Source organism: Panthera onca, chromosome A2 (genome assembly GCF_046562875.1).
Source record: "Panthera onca isolate mPanOnc1 chromosome A2, mPanOnc1 haplotype 2, whole genome shotgun sequence".
Lineage (NCBI taxonomy): Eukaryota > Metazoa > Chordata > Mammalia > Carnivora > Felidae > Panthera > Panthera onca.
In genome coordinates, this window is record NC_138340.1 from 9,255,458 (window position 1) to 9,276,901 (window position 21,444).

Consider the following 21,444-nt stretch of genomic DNA (forward strand, 5'->3'; position numbering starts at 1 on the left):
GTGGAAGTCAGGGCCTGAGGCCCAGCCCCTGCTGAGCACCCCCCCCCCCCCCCCCCCCCCCCGCCAAAGGCTCAGCCACCATGGGGGTTGGGGTGTGGCAGGGGCACTGAGGGAAGGAGGGGCGGGTGAGAAGTGGCCTGCTTGGCTGTGCCCCGCTTGGCCCCAGCCTCTCCTCTCTGGAGCCAGCTTCCCAGCTCCTTCCTAGAGGGCCAGAGTGATCCTCTGTGTGGGATAGACTCTTCAAGTAGCCTGGCATCCTAGAGGCTTTTCTAGACCCTCCAGTCTCCTTCCAGGGTTGGTGGTGGCTGCTGCCTTTTTCCTTTCTTAAAGGAAAGGGGGTGAAATGTCCCTCAGCCTTCCAGGATTTATCCCATCATAATTTTTTATGTTGGGCTTAAAGGTATGGCAGAGAGGAGAGTGTCCTCTCCAGGCCAGGGGCAGGGACAAGACTGGAAGGAATCTGGAGAGAGCTTTGCGGCTGGGTCAGCCGGTCTAGGGGAAGCTGCAGATGACAGCTGGGAGTAGGGTGACACCTGGTGACTCTTCTGGACTGGGCAGAGTGTGCAGAGAGATCAGGAGATCCCCGGAGGTGGCCTGCAGGAGGCTGACTGAGTGCAGCCTTTGAGGAGTGTGTCCTTATTATATCCCCATTAGCGCATAATTATTATATAATGGGTGTTATTGCATAATGGCAGTTATATAACACGTGGCCCAGAATACGGTGTGTGTGTGTGTGTGTGTGTGTGTGTGTGTGTGTGTGTGTAATAAGTGTATATTCTCTGGCTATAAATAGCTGCCAGCCCTGCACTGAATCTGTGGTCACACCAGAGGCACCTTATAAATACCCAGCAGTGGGCTATAAATTTCTGAGTGGTGACGTAGGCAGTTAGGAGGTGGTGGGAGGGACTTTCAGCCCCACCCGGCCACATGACATCATTGTTTCCATAGTAATAAGAACGCTCCCTGGGGGACCAAGCAAAGAGAGGCCTTTAAAGGGAGGAGGCAAATGGATAGGAAGCTGGGTGGGGGTGCTTTGCCTGGGGCTGACCAGGGTGGGATCCCCTGGGCAGAGGGCTGCAGGCGTAAGACAGGCCATCTCCCCGCAGGTGTAGGAAACGCCGGGGCAGGAAACTCCATTTTCTTTCGTCTCTTCTTCAGAGGGTTTCAGGGCGCCTCCTTGTGTGGCAGGTGGTGCTGACTCTGCTGCCTGTTAGCGAGAGAGCCGGGGGAGCCACATGGTCTCTCCATCCTTCCCTCTCCCAGGTGACCTCTTCGTGGCTCTGGGGCCACTCGCTGAAGGGGAGTTGAACAGGGGCAAACCAGGGCTCTGCACCCCAGTCATATCCTCCATGGGGCGGGATCGCTTCCCCTACCAGAGGTTTTAGGCCAATTTTGGCCTTAGTAATATAAGAAATATGTGAACAATTTGGAGCTCATCTCAGCGAGCCTTGTGGAAGTCATGGCACTGGGAGATGACGCCCGGGAAGAAAGCGGAGACACGGAAAGTGTTTGGCCCCAGGAGAAGCTAGGGGGTGGGGTGCAATCTATTTATGTGTCTGAGACGTAGTGGTTTTGTACTGGGTGGCGAAGAGCTACTCTTCGAGTTCCTGAGGGTAGAGGAAGAGATCCGTTTGCTGGCAGGTGGTGGGATTGAGGTTGGCTGGGAGGAAGGAAGGATGAGTGACCAACTTGTCACAGTATGACCGGTAGTTTTCTGATTTCAGCACTAAAGGTCCCTTGTCCCAGGAAATCCTTTTGTCCCTTGCAAACCAGGACGGCTGGTCATCCTAGAACAATGGTTTTCAACCAGGGGTTGAACCGGGGATCCTTTGGCAATGTCCGTGGGCACTTTTGGTTGTCACAGCCAGGGGAGGATGATGTTGGCATCTAGTGAGTCGAGGCCAGGGCACAGGGTAGTCGATAGTCCCTCAACAAGGAATCGTCTGGCTCCAAATGTCATTAGTGGTGAGATGGAGAAGCCCTGTGTTGCGGGGGGTGTGGTAAGCAGAGCTTCCGGGTCTCCTCAAGACCTCCCTTGCCTAGCAGAGAGCCCCTTACTTACCCCGCCTCCTCTCTGCATTTCTTGCGGCTCTATTTTTTTGTGCTTTGATTGGTGATGTGTAGGGTTCTGGGGCCCGGAGACTTTTTTTCTAGGGAATCCTGGGGCTTCTGAGAGGGTCCTTCCCCCTCTCAAAGCTCAGAGGCTTTTGCAGCTAAGACCGTGCTGAGCATGAGGCCTGCTAGGCAGCATGGCCCTGGTGTGGATCTTTTGCTTGTTACTAAAAAATAATAAAAATGGAAAAGCCATTAAGTAGCCATCCCTGGTTGCCTACCAAAGAGTTCCCGAGAGGCAAAACCTGCCTGCTTCCCTCGCCTTTCAGGCAAGCTCTTCCCGTGTAGGCCTGAGCAGGCCACCGTGGCTGCCGGCCCTAGGGGTCCCCTGAGTGCACCAGTCCCAGGGCAAGAGCTTGTTTTCACAAAAGCCCACTCCCAGACCCGGCAACGAGGGCAGGACTCTGCCACTCAAATGGAACACTTTGCAAATGGGACAGATGAGGAAGCTCTGAATCCTGTTCTGGCACGTGGGGTTCACAGAAATCTGGTTTACCTGATGTCATTGGTGGCAGGCAACATTTTGCCTTCATGCGTGAAATGTAATCACGGGAGTATATAGCACTTTCTCTCTCACCTGTGTTTCGTGCCTGTTTCGTTTACTGCCCGGCTGTGGCCTGCCTGGCGCCCTCTGGCCCTGATCACATGCATAGTGTGGCCAATTAGGTCATTGTTTCTGCCGGGAGGGGGCCCACAGACGATGGCCAATATGGTGGTTCCGTGGTCTCGTCTGCACCAGGTAGCTGGCCAGAGCAGGAGGATCAGCTGGGCTGCAGGCTGCCCCTTATGTGTGTTGAGCTCAACTTTTGAGTTTGGACTTGGAATCGAGATAGCTAATGAGCACGGGCTGGGGAGGCAGGGCCCACAAGTCTGTAGGCAAGGCCCTGCCTGCTGCGCCACGGGGAACTCTGCGGGGAGCAGCGTTGGCTTCGAGCACAAAGGCCGCTGCTCCGCGGAGTAGTAATCTTCAGGGTATTGCCAGCCCGAGAATATGGCCAAATGAGAGGCCCCTGCCCCGAGGATGGGCCAGATTTCTCTCACTTATTTATGGTATTGTGGTTTATGAAGCGGGCCCGGCACACGGATCTCTGGGCACAGTTTCAAATACAAACATTTCTTTTAAATTAAACAACACATGCAGTCTCTCTGTCTCTCTGTCTCTGTCTCTGTCTCTGTCTCTGTCTCTCTCTCTCTCTCTCACACACACACACACACACACACGCACGCACGCACGCACACACACACCCGGTCTGTTCAAGCCATGCTGCTGCCCAGGAGTATTCGGCCACGTGGGTCAGTAACTGAGGATGATGATTCTGAAGCCACCATTTAATATTAGATTTTATAACTCAGAGATTCATTAATATAATTACTCAGATGCCAGCCTGGCTTGGCAAGGTCTCTTGAATTGTGTTCCTCTCCGACAAAGCGCTCTGCCTGCAGGGATGCCCCTGGTGTGCCAGAGCCCCACTCACTGGTTTGCGGACTGTGGGCAGAGGCATGTGTTGGCCTCCTTGGCACACCCTCTCTGGGAGAGGCTGGGCGATCCCATGGTGGCAAGTCCTGCCTTGATGTGTCTCATTAGGAGACCGGCACCTCTGGAGAGTCTGCGGCAGAAGTGAACAGTCAGCTGGGCGAGGCCCCATTTGAATGCAAGTTTGACCCGGGCTCGGCGGGTGGCCGGGTAATTTTGCTCCCCTGGGACACTTTGCGCTCATTTTGTAGGTTTTTCTCACTAGGCTAGAATCTTGGAACTAGGACTGTGTTGTATCTGCCTTTGCATCGGTCTCTTGCCCAGTGTGTAGCTTTGTACCACCCCCAAACCCATTTTGAATATTGAATTACCTTCAGATGGGAAGTAGCCGACTGCCTATCCTTGAGATGACACAAAGGCACCGAATGGCATACAAATCAGAGAAGGGGCCGATGAAGGAAGGGACTGAAGGCAGGGGAGACTGGCCGGTGTGCCAAGTAGCCATCACGAGGGGAGAATTCTGACAGATGAGGAGTGGTAGAAGCTTCTGGAAGGACAGCGGCAGGCAAGTGAGAAGCTGTGGGTTAGGGGGTTGAAAGGGGTTCGGTTTCTCAAAAAATGTATATGATTTTTTGCTTTATGGCCATTGACATATCAAGAAGATAGGGAAAGAGCAGCTCTCTTCCTGGCCCCCTCCTTCCCCTGGCCTTTTGTTAGAGGGCCCCTCTGGGTGGGCCACCGGCCCTGGTTCGGCCGGCCCGCGCTCTCTGGCCTTCCCTCTGTCTCTCTGGCTGGCCCTGCGGGACCAGAAGGGGTGACCCCCCCCCCTCCTGGCCTTGCGGCAAGCACATGGTCCCCTGAGCCCGTGGCCTCTGCAGAGGCAGCCTGCGGGGCTGCCGAGCTCACCCGTGACAGGATCTCCTCCCGTGTCAGATCCTCTCCCCCCCTGCTAACCTCGTAGATGCCCTGCAGCGTAGGCTGGGAGGCTGCGGGCCGGAGCATCCGCTCCCGCTGGCGTGGAGCTCAGGCATCCGGAGTGTTTGCCTTTGGCTCTCCCCCTCGCCCCCCTCCTCTTGCTTCAGAAGCCCTGGCCTCCAGGCCCCTCGTGTGGAGGCAGACTCGTGGCTGCTGTTCCAGCCCTGTCTTCGGGAAGACCCCTCTGGCCTTGGCCTCCCCGGCCGAAGATGACCGCCATCCCCCAGCTGGTACCTGTGCTCCCGGCTCTGGTGGCTGGCTTTGGTTCTTAACAATAAATTATTAAAGGAATGTGAACAGTCTCTCGCACAGTGGCACACGCACAGTCACCTTTCTGGGCCAATCCCAACGTCTCTTCCGCCACTGCTGCCCCTTTGCTGGCCTCAGACCTCAGAGTGGGTCCCATTCGTTTTCGAGGTGATTCCCAGCTCTTCCCTCTCCGCCTGAAGACTCTCCAGCCAGCTGCTTCCTCCTTTCCCTGAGCCTCTTTCCTCAGGCCCCACGCGCCTGCCCGATACATTCTAGGAGGCCCCTTTCCCCTCCAGAGTCCCCCTTGTCTAGTTAGAGGAGTGGCCCCCTGCCCGATCTCGGGGGTGGGGCAGGTGGGAGTATGGCGTGCTGCGGTGTGGCAGTGGTTTGGGGGTGTCACGCTCCTCCTTGCTCTGTGTCGTTTGGCCTAGTGTCCACGTGAGCATGCAAGTTTCGTGTGAACACCGACGGACCCGCAGCGCTGTGGTTTCCCATTGCCTCGTTATGTTCTTCTACGACGCGGGGGGCGGTCACCTGCATACAGTCTCTCATGCATCCGCTGGCTTAAAAAAAAAGATATTTTCCCGATTCTAAGACTCGTGCACATTCATCATAAAAACACCACATAAGCACAAAGTCTAGAGGGGTCAACAATTATCAACATTCTGGGGCGCCTGGGTGGCTCGGTCGGTCAAGCGTCCGCCTTCGGCTCAGGTCATGATCTCGCGGTTCGTGGGTCCGAGCCCCGCGTCGGGCTCTGTGGTGACGGCTCAGAGCCTGGAGCCTGCTTCCGATTTTGTGTCTCCCTCCCTCTCTGCCCCTCCCCAACTAGCACTCTGTCTGTCTCTGTCTCTCAAAAAATAAAATAATTTTAATTTTTTTAATCGTTTTTATCAACATTCTGCCGCTTAAATAGCCACTATTAAGCTTTTGTTGTATTTTTTGTACCTATTTGTGCACATGTTTTATTTTTAAAAAATTCTCGAGTTTGTGATACTAACACTTTTGGGTGCTACTTTAAAAATTTTAACACCTCTGTGTATTCGACCGTATCACAATTTTTCAAAAACTAATTTTTGGTGGTTTAGCATTTTTTCTTAGCTGCATTTCCCCTCATTTTCAACATTTCTAATGAATTCTATCCTCTTTTCATTTTGGAAATGAGAAATTACCTTTTATTATTAATGTAAGAGGTGCTTGGGTTTTTAAAAATTATTTTGAGAGAGACAGAGAGAGAGAGAGAGCAGGTGTGTGCAGGGGAGGGGCAGAGAAAGGGAGAGACAGAATTCTAAGCAGGCTCTGCGCTGTCAGTGCAGAGCCCGATGTGGGGCTCGAACTCATGAACTGTGAAATCATGACCTGAGCCAAGATCAAGAGTTGGATGCTGGGGTGCCTGGGTGGCTCAGTCAGCTAAGCGTCCGACTTCGGCTCAGGTCATGATCTCACGGTTCATGAGTTCGGGCCCCGCATCAGGCTCTGTGCTCACAGCCTGGAGCCTGCTTCAGCTTTTGTCTCCCACTCTCTCTCTCTGCCCCTCCCCTGCTCATGCTCTGCCTGCCCCCTCCTCTCAAAAATAAATAAAAACAGGGGCGCCTGGGTGGCTCAGTCGGTTAAGCGTCCGACTTCAGCTCAGGTCACGATCTCGCGGTCCGTGGGTTTGAGCCCCACGTCGGGCTCTGGGCTGACGGCTCAGAGCCTGGAGCCTGCTTCCGATTCTGTGTCTCCCTCTCTCTCTGCCCCTCCCCCGTTCATGCTCTGTCTCTCTCTGTCTCAAAAATAAATAAATGTTAAAAAAATTTAAAAAAAATAATAAAAACATAATTTTTTTTAAAAAAAGAACCAGATGCTTAACCGACTGAGCCACCCAGGTGCCCTATTATTGGTGCTTGTTTAAAAAAAAAAAATACAGGGGTGCCTGATTGGCTCAGTCAGAAGAGCATGTGACTTTTGATGTTGGGGTCGTGGGTTCAAGCCCCGCATGGGGTGTACAGATAACTTAAAAAAATACAAACATGCTTTTTAAACTGCTGTGTGAGACTTGAGCGGGCCAGAGTTGATGTAATCCCTCATCGATGGAAGCCTTTACGGGGTACATCCTGCTGGGGTGGACATCCTGGTGCACCGAACTTTGCAGCTCTGTGTATGAACTTCAGACAAGACTTCCTAGCGGTTGAATTACCAGGCGAGGGGTACAGACTCTTCTTCATGTGGATTGTTACATTGCTATCTGGCAGTTGGGTTCCCACAGACGACACATGAGGACTTTGTTCATGCCACCCAGAGCCCCAGAAAGACACCACCATCATTTACACACATTACACGCCCATCCTGTATATGTTACATGAGGATGTCTTTTTTTTTTTTAATTGATACAATCCACCCCATAGTGTGGGGCTCGAACTCACAACCCCAAGATCAAGAGTCGTGTCCTCTACCGTGTCCGGGTGCCCCCAGGATGCGCTTTGTATGAGCCCACCCTCCCGTCCCTGTCATAGACGTCTGTCTGTTGTGTCAGCTCACGTGTCCCCAGGAGACATGGCGCTGTCATCCGCTGTAAGAGCTAATCTTGGACATCACTCCAGGACACCTCTGGGCTAGCACTGCTGGCAGGGGAGAGGTCCTCGGGGTCCTGGCATGGCAGTGTCCGTTCCCTCGGGCCGGCAGCTGGCAGGGGAGCCCCGGGACCGCCTGGCAGTGAGCAGGTGCTGGACACAGCATCTGAAAGGCAGCAGCCCCCCAGCGCCACGGCGGAGGCGCGGGCCCACGGTGGCCACCGGCAAGCGCCCCGAGAGCTCCCGAGGAAGCAGCTGCTGCTGACCCCCGAGGCCAGCCCGGCCGTCTGCCGCCAGCACCCTGGGCCTGCCTGGGGAGGTGCATTCCTCCTGTGCCTGGAAGGGAGGCTAAGGGAGGGCGAATCCCTCACTCTGGGCCGTGGACGCTGTCTTCACTAACACACACACACACACACACACACACACACACACACACGGACATGCATCCTATGCCCCAGAGATGGCATCCCCCAGGGCCACACAGCCCCCGTGCCCTACCCCGGAGCCAGGATTGTCTCCTCCCCCAGGTGTCTAGGCACGCGTGCGTGAGCTGCTCTCCTCAGGCTCCGTCCCCACCGGCACCTGTCCCGTGCCCCTGCCTCTGCGTGTGCACGCGCGGGTGTTCGTTTGCCTTGAACCCGGGCCTTGTGTCGTCACTCTCTCCCTCTCTGGCCCGTTGAGGCTGCGGGGCCTCAGACCCCTGGCGACTCTCGTCCCCCACCCTTCTGCTCGGTGCGCCGTCTCGCCCGGAACTGGACCGTCCCCAGGCACGGCAAGGTCGGAGCCTCCTCTTGACCCCTGCGGCCCAGCGGGAGGCCTGTGAGGTGCAGCAGCGGAGGGAGCCGTGGACAGGGAGGCCTTTCTTCCCTCCTCGCCTCAGCAGCTGTGGTGTGGCATCCCTGCCTCCAGGGCCCGTGGCCACGCCGCCGTGGGTGGCACGCGTGTTTATGAAACTTAGTCCGTTCTTTTCCTCCGCGAGGGTTCGGCAAGTGTTACCCTGTGAGTGCCTGTGCGGTGCTTGTGTGTCTGAGTGTCAGAAGGTGGGCGTCTGTGTGTGAGTGTGGGTTGGAGGGTGTACGTAAATGTCAGCGCGAAGCACACCCTGGGGACGTAAGAGGCAACTTGGAGGGTCACCAGGTTCGCCCTGTGCTTTTGCTCCCATGAGGACGCAGAAGCCCAAGGAGAGTGCGGTTACCTGCCCCTCCCACCCTCGCCACCCAGCGAGTGGCACCCAGGTCACCCAGGGGCACAGCCGGAGGACTCCAGGCCCTGAGCCCCTTTGGCCTGGAGCGAGCGTCCACGGAGGGAGCGTGTGCACTTGCCACAAAGTGTCAGGCCTGCCCTGCCTGCTCGGCGCCTGAGCAGCTCCTTTCTGGGGCTCTTTGTGAACCTGCCTTGCTATTAATCTACCTGTTAGTAAAAGAGATTACAATTGCCATAATTACAGGGCGCTATGGCTCCACCGTCAGGAGCAGGGCTGAGTGAGAGGCGAGGGGTGGGGGGAGTCCAGCCCCACAGGAAGCTGCTATTAAAAGCCCCATGTTTTGATATGGCACAGGGACAACAGCTCTTCCCGGGGCGGGGGGGGGGAGGGGGGCTCGGGGGGGGGGGGACTGGGTTCCCACTGTGGGCTCTGGCGTGACACAGGAGGTCAACGGGGCTAAGGACGGGGAGGGCAGGACGAGGGCCCCCGGCCACTCTGACCTCACGGGCCCCATGCTGAAGGAACAAGCCTTTGCAGGCCGAGAATGGAGGAGACATGGTGGCACTTGTCAGGATGGGACAGTGGCTCTTTCTGAAGGGGCTCCGCAGCCACCAGCCCCCCACTGGTTTGTGTGGACACGCAGGAGCACCTGGTGTGTGCCAGCCCAGAGTTGTGTGTGACATGCTCCTAGAAAAGGACCCGGGTGATCATATTACATAGAGGTTCTCAGCGTGTGTGTGTGTGTGTCTGTGTGTGTGTGTGTGTGTGTGTGTGTGTGTGTGTGTGAGAAAAAGAGAGAGAGAGAGGGAGAGATTCTATCCCCAGGGGACTTCGGCATTTTTGGTTGTCACTACTGGTGACAGTGGGCTGAGGCCAGGGATGCTACCAACTGTCCTATAGTGGACAGTATAGCCCCCCACAGCAGAGAATGATCCTTCCCCAATGTCACAGGTGTCACGGTGGGGAACCCTCAACACAGCAGAGGAAAGGAATGGCAGCGGGCAAGTCAGACTAGAGGAAGGCCCTGAGGACTTCCTGGAGACCTGAGCAAGTCTGTCCCTGGTGGCAGCCCAGGCCAGCAACCCAGTGTCCTGACCCCATGTCGGGGGACCACAGGCTATGGGCGTGCCTAGCCATTTCCCTCCCTTTTCTGGCAGCAAGAGCTAGACCCAGATTGGGGTTCTCGCCCTTTCTCACTGCCCCCGGCCCACGTCCTCATCGCCCACTGAGGCATCTGGAAGGGAGGGGCTCAGATATTCTCCCTCAGTTGGAGCCTCCCAGGCCCCTCAGGGTGGGAAGGGCTGGGAGGAGGGTGTACAGGGATGGGAAGGGCTTTCGCCCTCCTGCTGCCATCCTGCGAGGACACCAGCCACACCCTGGCTTCTCCGGAATGCACATCTGGCCCGGCTTCTGCTCTGAGGCATGGAGCAGAGCAGGGCAGCGGCCTCACCAGTGAACCCAAGTTTGCCCTTCTCTGGATGGGCGCGGGAAGCCTTCCTTCACTGTTCGTTGTTGTCCACAAGAGACGCTGCTGCCCCCTTTCCACTCCTGTTTCCACTTTTTGCTCCCAACTTTGCCCCCCCCCCCACCCTCCCCGCCGCCGCAAGGTGCTCCTTGGGAGAGAGGACAGGGTGGTCGAATAGGAGGCACACGAGGAAGTGGACCGTGGTGCTGGGCAAGGTGGATGTGGGCACTCCTCGGTCCTCCCTCTTAGGGTGTGTGCACTCCTTGCGAGCGGCCTGTGCGCGGAGCGGCTTCTGGTGCCCTCTCCGCCCTCAGGCAGCCGAGTCTCTGTTATTCCGCAGACAAAGCGCTGAGCTTTTCAGCTGTTGTGAATTCTGTGTTTCACACCGAGTCCTTAATAGTGGAGTCACTTTGCCTGCCCCCCCCCCCCTTTTCTGCCTTGACAGCTCCAACCTTATAATTTTACGTTCTCCCGTCTCGCGGTTGCTCCTTTCCTTCCCTCTCCCCTTCCTGGGGTTTTTGCTGCTCGTCTCTGGGAACCCCCTTTAGGAGGAATCGCTCCTGACAAGAGGGGAGGGGCTTCCTGTCAAACATTGGGAGTTGATGTTTTGTTTGGTAAAGTGTCTGTAAATAGGCTGTGAGGCATTAATTCTACATGGATCCCTGTGCACTAGAGCGTCTTTTTGTGTCTGTGCACGTCTCCGTGCCTGTGAAAGTCAGGAGCAGAGAGAAAGAGAAGAGGAGGAGGAGAGAGGAGAGGGATCGCGGCTGAGAGTCCTGGTTCCCTTCCTTCTGGGACATTGTCTTGGCCTAAATCACAGGCCCTGATCAGGAGAGGGCCCAAGGCCCAAACCCTTCGAGGGCCAAGGAGACTGTCAGGGAAGAAGCCGTTGTGTGCTATGGTGTTTCTGGGCTGGCTGTTCGGAAGGTTGGAATGGGACGGTGGGCCTGTGACTCTGGGTATCTAGGATTCGGAGGCCCTGAGAGATGGGTCATGGAGGGAACTATTCCTCCCGCCCAGCATCAGCTGGTCACCTCAGATTCTCGGGAGCAGTGTTGGTCTTCTACCCATGGGCGGGGGCCCATTTTTCCCTGGACACGAGGCTGTCTCCTAGGCAATACAAAGCCACTCCCTGTGCTTTTAATGGTTCTGAAATTAATTGATTGTTTTCTTTTAAAGAGTACCCTCTACCCCTAGCGTGAGGCTCGAACTCATGACCCCAAGACCAAGCGTCGCATGCTCTGCCGACTGAGTCAGTCAGGCACCCCTTGTTTGGTTTTGTTTTAAAGTAAGACTTCTTGGGGCGCCTGGCTGGCTCAGTCGGTAATGCCCGCAACTCGTGATCTCAGGGCTGAGTTCAAGTCCCACGTTGGGGTCGGAGCCTACTCGAAAATAAAAAAAAATAAAGAGAGTAAGGCTTCTTGTTGCCTTGGATTGGCCCCCTGTTTAAGCTTCAGGTGGCTTACCTATCCCAGGATTTGGGCTCGTAGTAAACTCACTGAAAACCCCGGTGCACTTGACTTTGCTAGCTCAGCCACATCCGTTTTCCCCGCCATCAGCCTTCCAGACCGCGGAATACCCTCCCTTTCAGCTGCTCCTCAGCTGACACCCTCCCTGAATCCATTTTGCGCTGCTCTTCCCCGGCCCTGTTAGAAAATGTCGGCTCCAACCACACCGTCTTGCCAACAAAGGTGCAGAACGATTTTGGCTGCTTCGTCCAGGAAATAAATTCCTCTCCGGTGCCAGAAACCATTGAGTGGTGCCCCGTGTTGAGCTCCGGGGCCCAGCACCACGGGCAGGGCGTTGCTCCGGGCGAGGAGGGTGGAAGCTCGGCCTCCGGAGGCTCTGGGGACGAGAGCCTTGCTTGCTGCCCATTCCACGTGCCTTGGTCAAGGATCCGAGAACTTGCCGCTTGGCCTGTTCTCCCAGGTCTGGCTTTCCATCTGCGATTGCCTGTGGTCCCGTTAGTCCCTTGACCCCGGGTTGACAGACAGACAGACACACACACACACACACACACACACACACACACACACACCATCCCCCACCTGCCCTGCGGCATCCAGGCTCCTTTCTTTCCAGGTACCTCGCCCAGGTTCTCTTGTTCTGTCTGCCTTCTAAAGGTTGATTTCCCCAGGGTCCTCCCACTCTCCTCTCCTCTTCCTGTAATGGATGATCCTGTCAGTGTCACCGAGCCCCATCTCACCTAAGCCCACGACAGTCCCCTCCCACTGTTGTAAGGATTACCCCGAGTTATGCCTGGAAACCCTGTGGACAGAAGAACCTTGCTGGAGGCCGTGCATTAGGGAGCATCAGCCTGGGGGCCTGTCCCCTCCATGCACATCTGCCCCCAACCTCTGATCTCCCTGGCTCATCTCAGGACTGATTTCTCCAAACTCTTCTTTCGAGCTCCCCCCCCACCCCGGCCAACAGCCAGTTGAAACAGTATCCATAGTGACCTCACAACACTCCCTGCTCCTCGCTTTTGTATCCATTCCATGCCTGTCTCCTTTGGGTTGTCACCAACTACCCAAGCTTGTGAGCCCTTGCAACCAAATTAATGTGGCCCTATGGTGGCTCTGAAGCATCCCTGCCTCTTCACCATCACCGTCGTTTTCCAAATTCAGCTTCCCTCTTCCAGATTTGTTTTTTATTGGGAAACAAGCCACTATTTTATTATTTCTTTTAAGTTTTATTTATTTACTTTGAGAGACATAGAGAAAACGTGAGTCGGGAAGGAGAAGAGAGAGAGAGAGAGAGAGAGAGAGAGAGAGAGAATCCCAAGTAGGCTCTGCACTGCCAGCACAGAGCCCGACGCAGGGCTTCAAATCATGGAACCGTGAGATCATGACCTGAGTCGAAACCAAGAGTTGGACGCTTAACCGACTGAGCCACCCAGGCGCCCCACATGCCACTATTTTTTTTTTTTAAGAGGAGTCCATTGGGTTTATTTTTTTTCCCAATGTTTATTTGTTTTTGAGAGAGAGAGATTGAGAGAGAGACAGAGCACGAGCAGGGGAGGGCAGGCAGAGAGAGAGAGGGAGACACAGAATTCGAAGCAGGCTCCAGGTTCCGAGTTGTCAGCACAGAGCCCGACGCGGGGCTCGAACCCACAGACCACGAGACCATGACCTGAGCTGAAGTCGGACGCTCAGCCGACCGAGCCACCCAGGCGCCCCCACATGCTACTCTTTCAAGTATGTGATTTAGGGAGGCCTGGCTGGCTCAGTTGGAAGGCCATGCGACTCTTGCTCTCGGGGTTGTGTGAGCCTCTGAGTGTAGAGCTTACTTAAAAACAAAACCTTTGAAAAAGAGAAATAATGTGTATGATTCAGTGGCATTTAGTGCATTCACAGTATGGTGCAGGCACAGCCACTGTCTCTATGCATGTGCCCGTTCACATCCATGGAATCATACGCTTTGTGGCCTTTCCTGCCTGGCTTCTTTCACTGAACACCCTGTTGTCATTCATCCACGCGGCAGCGTGGATCCGGACTGCCTTCCTTTTTCTGGCCGAATAATATTCCGCTGTGGGTGTCCCACGTCTTTTAAATCCATTCTCCCGTTGATGATCATTTGGGGTGTTTCCACTTGGGGGCGATTGTGGACAGTGCCGCTGTGAACATGTGTGTTACAAGTAATTTACGTGGACATATATATTTTTTTAAATTCTCTCAAGTATATACCGAGGAGGGGAATTGCTCTCTCCTCTAGAGTTTTGTGACCACCTTCGACTGGGCAGGTGGCCATACCATTCTGGTCGTACCAGCTGCCGTCTTCTTAGGTGGGAACCCAGGATCTCTCACAGTCTAGCCTCTGCTGGTGGTTCCAGCATCATCTCCCCTCACTGTCCCTGGCACTGTGTTCCTGCAAACAGAGCTCCCTGCAGGCTTCAAGGATGCTGTGCTCGTCCTCCCCTCTCGGCTTCTGCTCACGGTTCTCTCCATCTACCTTCCTCTTTACCCCTTTGTCCAAACACCTCTATCTTTTACGCCCCAGCCCAGCTGTCACCTACCCTTGGTGCAGACTTCTCCCACCTCACTCCTCGCCCCCAGAGCCTAGCCCTCCTTTGGGAGGCCCTGCATTTTAGCCATTATGCCCCCCAGCTTCGAACTGTGGGGGGATTTTCCCAGGGCAGCTTCTCTGGTCCTGTATTCAGGGGCATCTGGCAGGTAATAGGTGCTTAACAAACCTGTTGGATTAACGTTAAGGCATCGTATGTGCCTTCCTTGCAAGTGGCAGGTCTCTGGGTGAACCACCTGGGTGCCCCTGCAGACGCACAAATGAATATACTCATGCAGTATGCCTCCCATCACCTTCTGGGCCCCAGGGTGTTAGCGTCCTCACATTCGCTTCTCCATGGCCCCATGGGAGCAATGAAAGGAGGCGTATGGGACGGGATTCCAGGAGCCCCAGAGGTGATTCTGACGGAACCCAGCCCCCTTTAACCCAAATAGGTGAACAGCAGGTCACCTGTGACCCGTTTTCTCACTGTTCTTCGCTCCTCCTCTAAGCACAGAAGGGTTGTTCTTTCCTCCCATCCAGACCCAGCCGGTCTGGAGGTGGCCCCAGAGTGGCCTCCGTGGCCCAGTGTCGTTGGCTATGAGCACGGGCTCGCCTGAAGGGCCCTGTGCACCCTGGGGACCTTCCCGAGGCCAGGGCAGGGGGCGAGCAGAGGAGCCAGGAGGCAGCTGCCCCAGGCTTGGATGGATGCTGTGCCTGGATCCCAGACCCCGTCACAGAGGGTAGGGCTGAGGCTGTCCCACAAGGTGTAAAGGACCCTGCTTGCCCCCCCACACCAACCCCACTCAGGCTCTGCCAGGTGGCCCGGGTGGGTGGGTGGCTCAAGGGGGCACAGCACCATGCCGGCCACCCCACTGCGGGCCCAGGGAGAAGCAGGGGTGCGCTCACTCAGGGTAGGGGGGATGGAAAGAGAAGGGGAAATGCAGTCTGCACCTGAGGAGGTCTGCACCAATCAGCAGGCAGGGGAGGCCACCCTCTTCTCCCTATGGCCTACCCACCCCCCCACTGCCACCGAATCCTACCCTGTCCTTTCCTAGCTGGGGGTCTAGCTGTAGTCAGCCAGCCACACACAGGCAGGTTCCCCAGACAAGCTGGAGGCCCAGCGGCCCCGCTCCTGGCAACTCGCCGCCTTCCTAGGCGCTGCCTGGCCCTCCTCCTCCTCCGCCTCCCTCAGCAGCCCTCTCCTCTCCCTGGGCCTCTTCCCCACGTGGCTCATTACAACTCCAGTTGTTCAGGTCTTGACCTCAAGAGCCTTCCCTATTGACCCCTGACCAGCGATACTAATCTGTGTCAACAGGCCCCAGGGGTTAAAGAAACACAACCGCTGAGCTGCCTCCTTAGCAGGTGCCTGGAGGGGGCAGGGTGGCTCCTGGGAGTGCGGCTGGCAGAAAGGAGCTTCCTTAGCACCGCCCCCTCCCCACTTCACCCCGCCCTCCTGCTCCCCCTTTCCTGCTCTCTGGGATTCTCTTTTACTCTGCAGACCCCCTCCAGCCCACGGTCCCCTCCTCTCTGCCACCACTTCCTCCGGTCTTTCCTTTGCTCTCCACTCTGCCTTGTAGAAATCAGGACCAAATGCCCCCTCGTGTCCAGGTTGTGCTGCCCTTGTGCTGTTCCCCCATCTGCACTCCTTCTCTCCCTCTCCCTCTCTCTGTCTCTCCCTCCTCCTCCTCCTCCTCTTCCTCCTCCTCCTCCTCCTCCTCTTCCTCCTCTTCCTCCTCTTCCTCCTCCTCCTCTTCCTCCTCCTCCTCTTCCTCCTCCTCCTCCTCCTCTTCCTCCTCCTCCTCCTCCTCTTCCTCCTCCTCCTCCTCTTCCTCCTCCTCTTCCTCCTCTTCCTCCTCCTCTTCCTCCTCTTCCTCCTCTTCCTCCTCTTCCTCCTCTTCCTCCTCTTCCTCCTCTTCCTACTCCTCTTCCTCCTCCTCCTCCTCCTCCTCTTCCTCCTCCTCCTCCTCCTCTTCCTCCTCCTCCTCCTCCTCTTCCTCCTCCTCCTCTTCCTCCTCCTCTTCCTCCTCCTCTTCCTCCTCCTCCTCCTCCTCCTCTTCCTCCTCCTCCTCCTCCTCTTCCTCCTCCTCCTCCTCCTCTTCCTCCTCCTCCTCCTCCTCCTCCTCCTCCTCCTCCTCCTCTTCCTCCTCCTCCTCCTCCTCCTCCTCCTCCTCTTCTTCCTCCTCTTCCTCCTCTTCCTCCTCCTCCTCCTCCTCCTCCTCCTCCTCCTCCTCCTCCTCTCCCTCCTCCTCCTCTCATTTTCAATCCTGGTCAGGATCCTCCCACTTTGCTTGCGGTTCTCACACACAGGAGTCTACATCAGCATCCCCTGGGGGGCTTGTTAGACACCGATCCCTGGGCCTGCCCTGAGGGCATCTGCATTTCCAACTAGTTGCCAGGTGCTGCTGGCCCTCCGGGCTGCCCCCTTCCCACCCCAGCCTCTGCCAGCTGCCCACTCCCCCCACCCCCGTCTGCACCTTTGTCCCCAGGGGTGAGGCCACCCTTGGGAGGCTGAGGAGGCAAACTGCTGGCCACCTTGGTGGGAAGCTCAGACGGGAGTCATCCCTGTGGGGCACGGACCCTCCCCTCCAGCAATCACTGTATTCCCAGAGCACAGGAGTGGGTCACCTGAAGGGTGATAATGCAGGGGTTGAGGCGTCCGGCTGGCTCGGTCAGTACCGCACGAGACTCTTGATCTTGGGGTCATGACTTTGAGCCCCACGTTAGGGGTAGAGTTTACAAGAAAAGAAAAAAGGAAAGGAAAGGAAAGAAAGAAAAAGATAACGCAGGGTCTTCTGGGTGGGACCCTTGTTGGGAGTCATGCAAGGGAGAACCCCCTGGCCCTGACTCTGCTCGGGGCCATGTCAGCATGAGGGGCCACCCTCCTGACTTAGACAAGACAATCTGGGTCCTCTCAAGAGTTGTGTGTCACATGTGTCCCCTTTCTTTCTTCTTAAGCTTATTTATTTTGAGAGAGAGAGAGAGAGAGAGAGAGAGAGAGAATCCCAAGTGGGCCTGCACTGTCAGCGCGGAGCCTGATGCGGGGCTCCAACCCACGAACTGTGAGATCATGACCCGAGCTGAAATCAAGAGTTGGACGCTTAACCGACTAAGCCACCCAGGTGCCCCACCGGTGTCCCCTTTCTTGGAATGTGCCCTTAACTCTACCCATTGATGGAACCGTAGGCCATCTCCGCATAGCATCGGCTGCTGCGTGCTGCAGGGGGCCTCCCCCACGCCCCCCACGCCCACGTGCGTGTAACACACCCACACACCCAGGGGAGGGAGAATGCTGGGCACACGGACGTTGACCTCTGGCATTGTTCCGTATGGCCCCTGACACCCAGGAGTCTGTATTCCCACGTTGGCCTCGTCCTGCTCACAGCAAGAAGGACACCCAGGTGGAAGAGACCCCACAGGCCGGGAGTCCGCCTGCCTTCTTTGCCCCCATTTTGAGCTTCTGTTACTGCCCCGCTCGCCCATCGTAACACATTCTCTCCTTCTGTGGGGGGCAGAGCCACAGGCTGCCCCACGCGTCTCGACTAGATACACACTTGTCGGCCAGCGATGGCCCCTGGGAACGTGCCGAACAGAGCGCTGGTGGGGCTCCAGCAGGGAGAGGCCACCACAGGCCTTGTGTGCTTGGGTGGGCTTGACATTTTGCAGGGGTCTTTCTTACTGCCTGTGGATGTGCCGGTGGGCCCAGGAATCCCAGCTGGGGGTCAGGCTGGCCAGTGGGGCACCCCTGGGTGCTCCCCGCCTTCCCTGGGTGTTCTTACTCTCTTGTGACTTTCTATTCTGTCCCCCCACTCCCCCAGACCCCTCCTTCCCTTCTTCCTCTTGGCTGTGGCTCCCTGGCAAGGCTGGGGAGAAATAGACAAACTCTTCAAAAAAATTTTTTTTAAGTTTCCCAAACTTTTCCAGATGCCAAGAAGAGGCCAGAGAAACCCTGCAACTGCGGGGGTGTGGGTGGGTGGGGTGGGGAACATGTTCCAAGGCCTCCCCCCCGCTCGGTGGAAAGGAGGGAAACTAGGGGAACAGGGTGACTTTGGAACCTCAGACAGCCCACCTGGAGGTCAGAGGGCCACTTTGCCATCCCCAACATGTGCCCAGCCTCACTTAACCCCCCCCCCCCCGCCAGTGTGGGGAGGCAGAAGCAGAGGATAATGTCCACAGGGCTCCTAGGGACTGCAGTATCACATTGCAAAGGAAGTGACTTCTGGGGTTCAGTAGGATTGAATTTGGGACAGAGCACCAACCCCCCAAGCTGAGTGAGTGAGGTCAGGAGCTGAGAAGAGAGGTAACCTGGCCCCAAGGGCTCCCTCCCCCATATTCTGGGGCCTGATAAGAGAACCCACCACTGGTGGAACGAAGGGTGGGGGGACAGACATGAGGGGGTGGTGTGGGGGGACCATGCAGGCACCACTGTCCTCCCCTGGTCGCACCCATAAGGGGCGCTGCCCCCACCTCTGCCGTTCTGTCCATCCACTCCCTGGACACCTCCTAAAACAAAGGCCTCTTTGTGGTCCTGGCCCACTGGCCCGCTGCCAGCCACATTCTTTGCGTGTTTCCTGAGCACAGATCCCAGCTCAGTGGTCAGCTCCTCCCCCATTGGCCCAACTCCTCTGGGCTCAGAGCAGTCCCCTCTCTGCTGCCCTGCCCAGGGTCCTCCCACAGCTCCCATCCCTCCTGTCAACAGATGTGGGTCGAGAAGGGAGAGCCCTAGGAGCTCAGCCTCTGGGCCCACAGAGCTATCAGGGGCAAGCGGAGATTCCAGCCATCCTGGCTCTGACTGATCTCAGTCCGTTCGGCTGAGCCTTAATGTTCCCTTCTGTGCGAATGGGGGGAAATAACTACCCCGTGGAACTATCAGACCGGTCAAATGTCTCCCAAACACCCAGCTCCTGCCTGCCACACAGCGGCTGTACCAAGTAACTCAAGCTCCCCGCATCGGCACTGCACCCCGGGGGCTTGGGGAGCCGGTGGTAACTTCGGTGGATGGCTAAGGAGCTCAGAGGGTCTCCAGAGCCTTGAGTGGGACACTTCCTACAGTCCCATGGGAGACCCAGAACCCAAGGCTTACGCTAGGGGAGCCCTTGCCCTCCTGTGGGATAGAGCTAGGTCCTTAACAGTGGCTCACCAATACCAGGCATGGTCCTGTTCCCTGTGCCCCCTGCCCTTCCTGGCACCTACCTCAATCTGTAACAGAGTTGGGCAGCCCTCTTTGGGTTAGACGTGGGCCAGGGCAGTGGCTAGATCTCTGAATAAGGGGACCTGGGAAGGGTGAAGGCAGGGAGCCCAATGGAGAGACGGCTGTGCTTTTAGCAATAGAGCACTTTGGAAAGTCGGCAGATACACCCCCTGTCACCTCCAGTCACCAGTTACTCATGGTCACACACGGTCCTAATGAAGTCCTAGATTGCTGCTCTGGGGTCCCCCCCCCTTGTTAAAAAAAATGTTCATAATTTGGAAAGAAAAGAAGCTTTTTACAAGCTGGCGGCTCTAGGGAACTTTCCGTCGGGTTCTTTCTGGCCTCGTGATGGGTGGGGCCCACTTTTCCCTTCCTTCTCTCGAGCTCTCCTAATAATCCCCCTCCCCCAGCCCCACTAAACACACACACACGCTTTAGGCGACCTATAGCCCGCTGTCACCCCCAGAAAGCTGAAGGAAGGCTGGGGACCTGTCTGTGCCCCCCCCCCCGACCTTGGGCCCCAGCCAAGCCCCAGCACCACCTCCCTCGCCCCCAGAGATCTCTGACCTGGGCCTAGAGTCCTCAGAGAGCAGCCCTTCCCAGAATCGGCCCGGGCCCCAGCCGTGCCCGCCCTCCCCCAGGGCTTGCCCCACTCCCCTGCTGAGTGAGGGTCCCCCGAGTCCTCCAGGAGTCCTGGGGCCCCTCCGGGGAGGAGGCGAGAGGTGCTGAGCTCACCGCCTCGGCATCTGCCCTCCCCCTCTCTGGTGCGAGGGCCGGCCGCACTCCCGCCAGCGCCTCGCTCCCTAATAGCTTTTTAAGTCCAACCACATGTGTCTGCGGAGCAAGGAGCCGCCCCTCGCAGGGCCTCGGCTCCCCTCCCTCGCCGGAGACCACCCTCCACTCGGAGCAGCCTCGGGGCTGGGGGAGGGGGTCTGCCTCCCGAGAGCCCATCTGCTTGCCGCCGGCCCAGCTGGGCGAGGAGGGCCGCGGAGGCGGCTGAGTGCTCGGGGCTCCCGGGAGTGCTGGGCGAGGAGGCCGGCCCTGAGGCTCCGCGGGGCTCGAGGTCCGCCGGCCTCCCTTGCCGGTTCTGGGGTCCGCGATCCTCTCTCCCTGGGGCAGCAGGGAGGAGCCAGCTGTCTGGGTCTGGGAGCCCGAAGTGGGCGCCTAGGAGGTGGAGGGGGAGCTCCGACCTCCGCTTAGGGCCTCCCCAGCCACGGCTTTGTGCCAGCACCTCTCTCCCGCGCCCGGCTCCACTGTGGTGACCCCGTGATCGCCCCCTCTGACTTGTACACGTGTGGCTCCCTGTGCGTGTGAGTGGTCTGTGGGGAGGCCTGTGGGGTGCGGTTTCGCAGAAGGGGAGTGAGGGCTGAGAACCAACGGGCAGGCAGGCCTGGGGTCCTAATGAGAAAATTGCTTCCAGCCAGGGAGCCCTGCTCTGCGGCTGAAATTGCATCCAGCCCGAGCCAACTCTGCTGCCGCAGTCCCGCCCTTCGGAAGGAGGTGGGGGAGCAGCCCTGGGCAGGGGGAGGAGCGGGGCTTGCACAAGACTCAGACCCCCTCCTCTCTGCCCCCCCCCCCCCAACACCTTGGAGAGAGTCTTCCGGCCTCTCGGGGGAGGAGGGGACTCAAGTGAGCTCCAGGGCCAGGCTTGGCTCAGGACCCTACAGCTTGATCCCTGGGAGGCAGAGGCGGGAGAGGGGACGGAGAGATTCTCCTCCTCTCCCTTCCACCACGTTCGCAGAGCCCCCACTGCGGGCGGAGGTCCTCAGAGAGGTGGACCCATTTACAGGTTTACTGAGAAAGGGTGCGAAGAGCGCTTTGTCTCCACAGAGATCCTGGGTGCAAGTCGATCCCGCCAGGAGTAATTTGAAATTCGGCCTCTCCCAAAGACTTAGGGTTCAGCCCCTCCTGCCTGCTGCCCCTGCACTCGGGGGGAGCCCTGTGTCTGCGCCCCCCCTCCCCACCAGGCTAGGGGACCCACTCAGTGAAAAGCCAGCTCAGCTTGCTTTCTTCAGCTGCTCCAGCCTTTCAGGAGAACCACCTACAGGAAGAGCAGAAACCAAGGCCCCGAAGCCAGCCCTGCTTCTGAGGAAAGCTGGTACCTACAATTCAGCTGCCAGTTGGCTCCGTGAACTCCAGCCCCACAGATGAACCAGCCTCGGGCGTGCCCTTGCCCTGCCCCAGTGAACCAGAAGGTCCACCTTCTGGTTACCTGCGGGG

At 57.4% G+C, this 21,444-nt stretch overlaps 2 protein-coding genes across 9 annotated transcripts in view; one reads left to right on the plus strand and one right to left on the minus strand.

The window, feature by feature from the left end:
• The window catches only part of NFIX (nuclear factor I X), a 96,694-nt gene that overhangs the window by 39,187 nt on the left and 36,063 nt on the right, over positions 1–21,444 (plus strand). The window lies entirely within an intron of this gene.
• On the minus strand, positions 14,342–18,645 carry LOC145712515 (uncharacterized). The gene is made up of 2 exons (XM_081790559.1): positions 18,571–18,645; positions 14,342–16,347 (listed from the first exon to the last, which is right to left on the minus strand). Exons 1-2 carry the CDS (start codon positions 18,643–18,645, stop codon positions 15,286–15,288), a joined length of 1,137 nt encoding a protein of 378 aa, XP_081646685.1. The 3' UTR covers positions 14,342–15,285.

Bases quoted from the DNA above. Each gene is read 5' to 3' on its own strand.
- LOC145712515 (XM_081790559.1), bottom strand. From the start codon at position 18,645: ATGGGGGAGGAGCTGACCACTGAGCTGGGATCTGTGCTCAGGAAACAC. The intron at 16,348-18,570 runs GTGGGCCAGGAC...ATGCTGATGTAG, and splicing joins ATGTGGCTGGCAGCGGGCCA to ACTCCTGTGTGTGAGAACCG.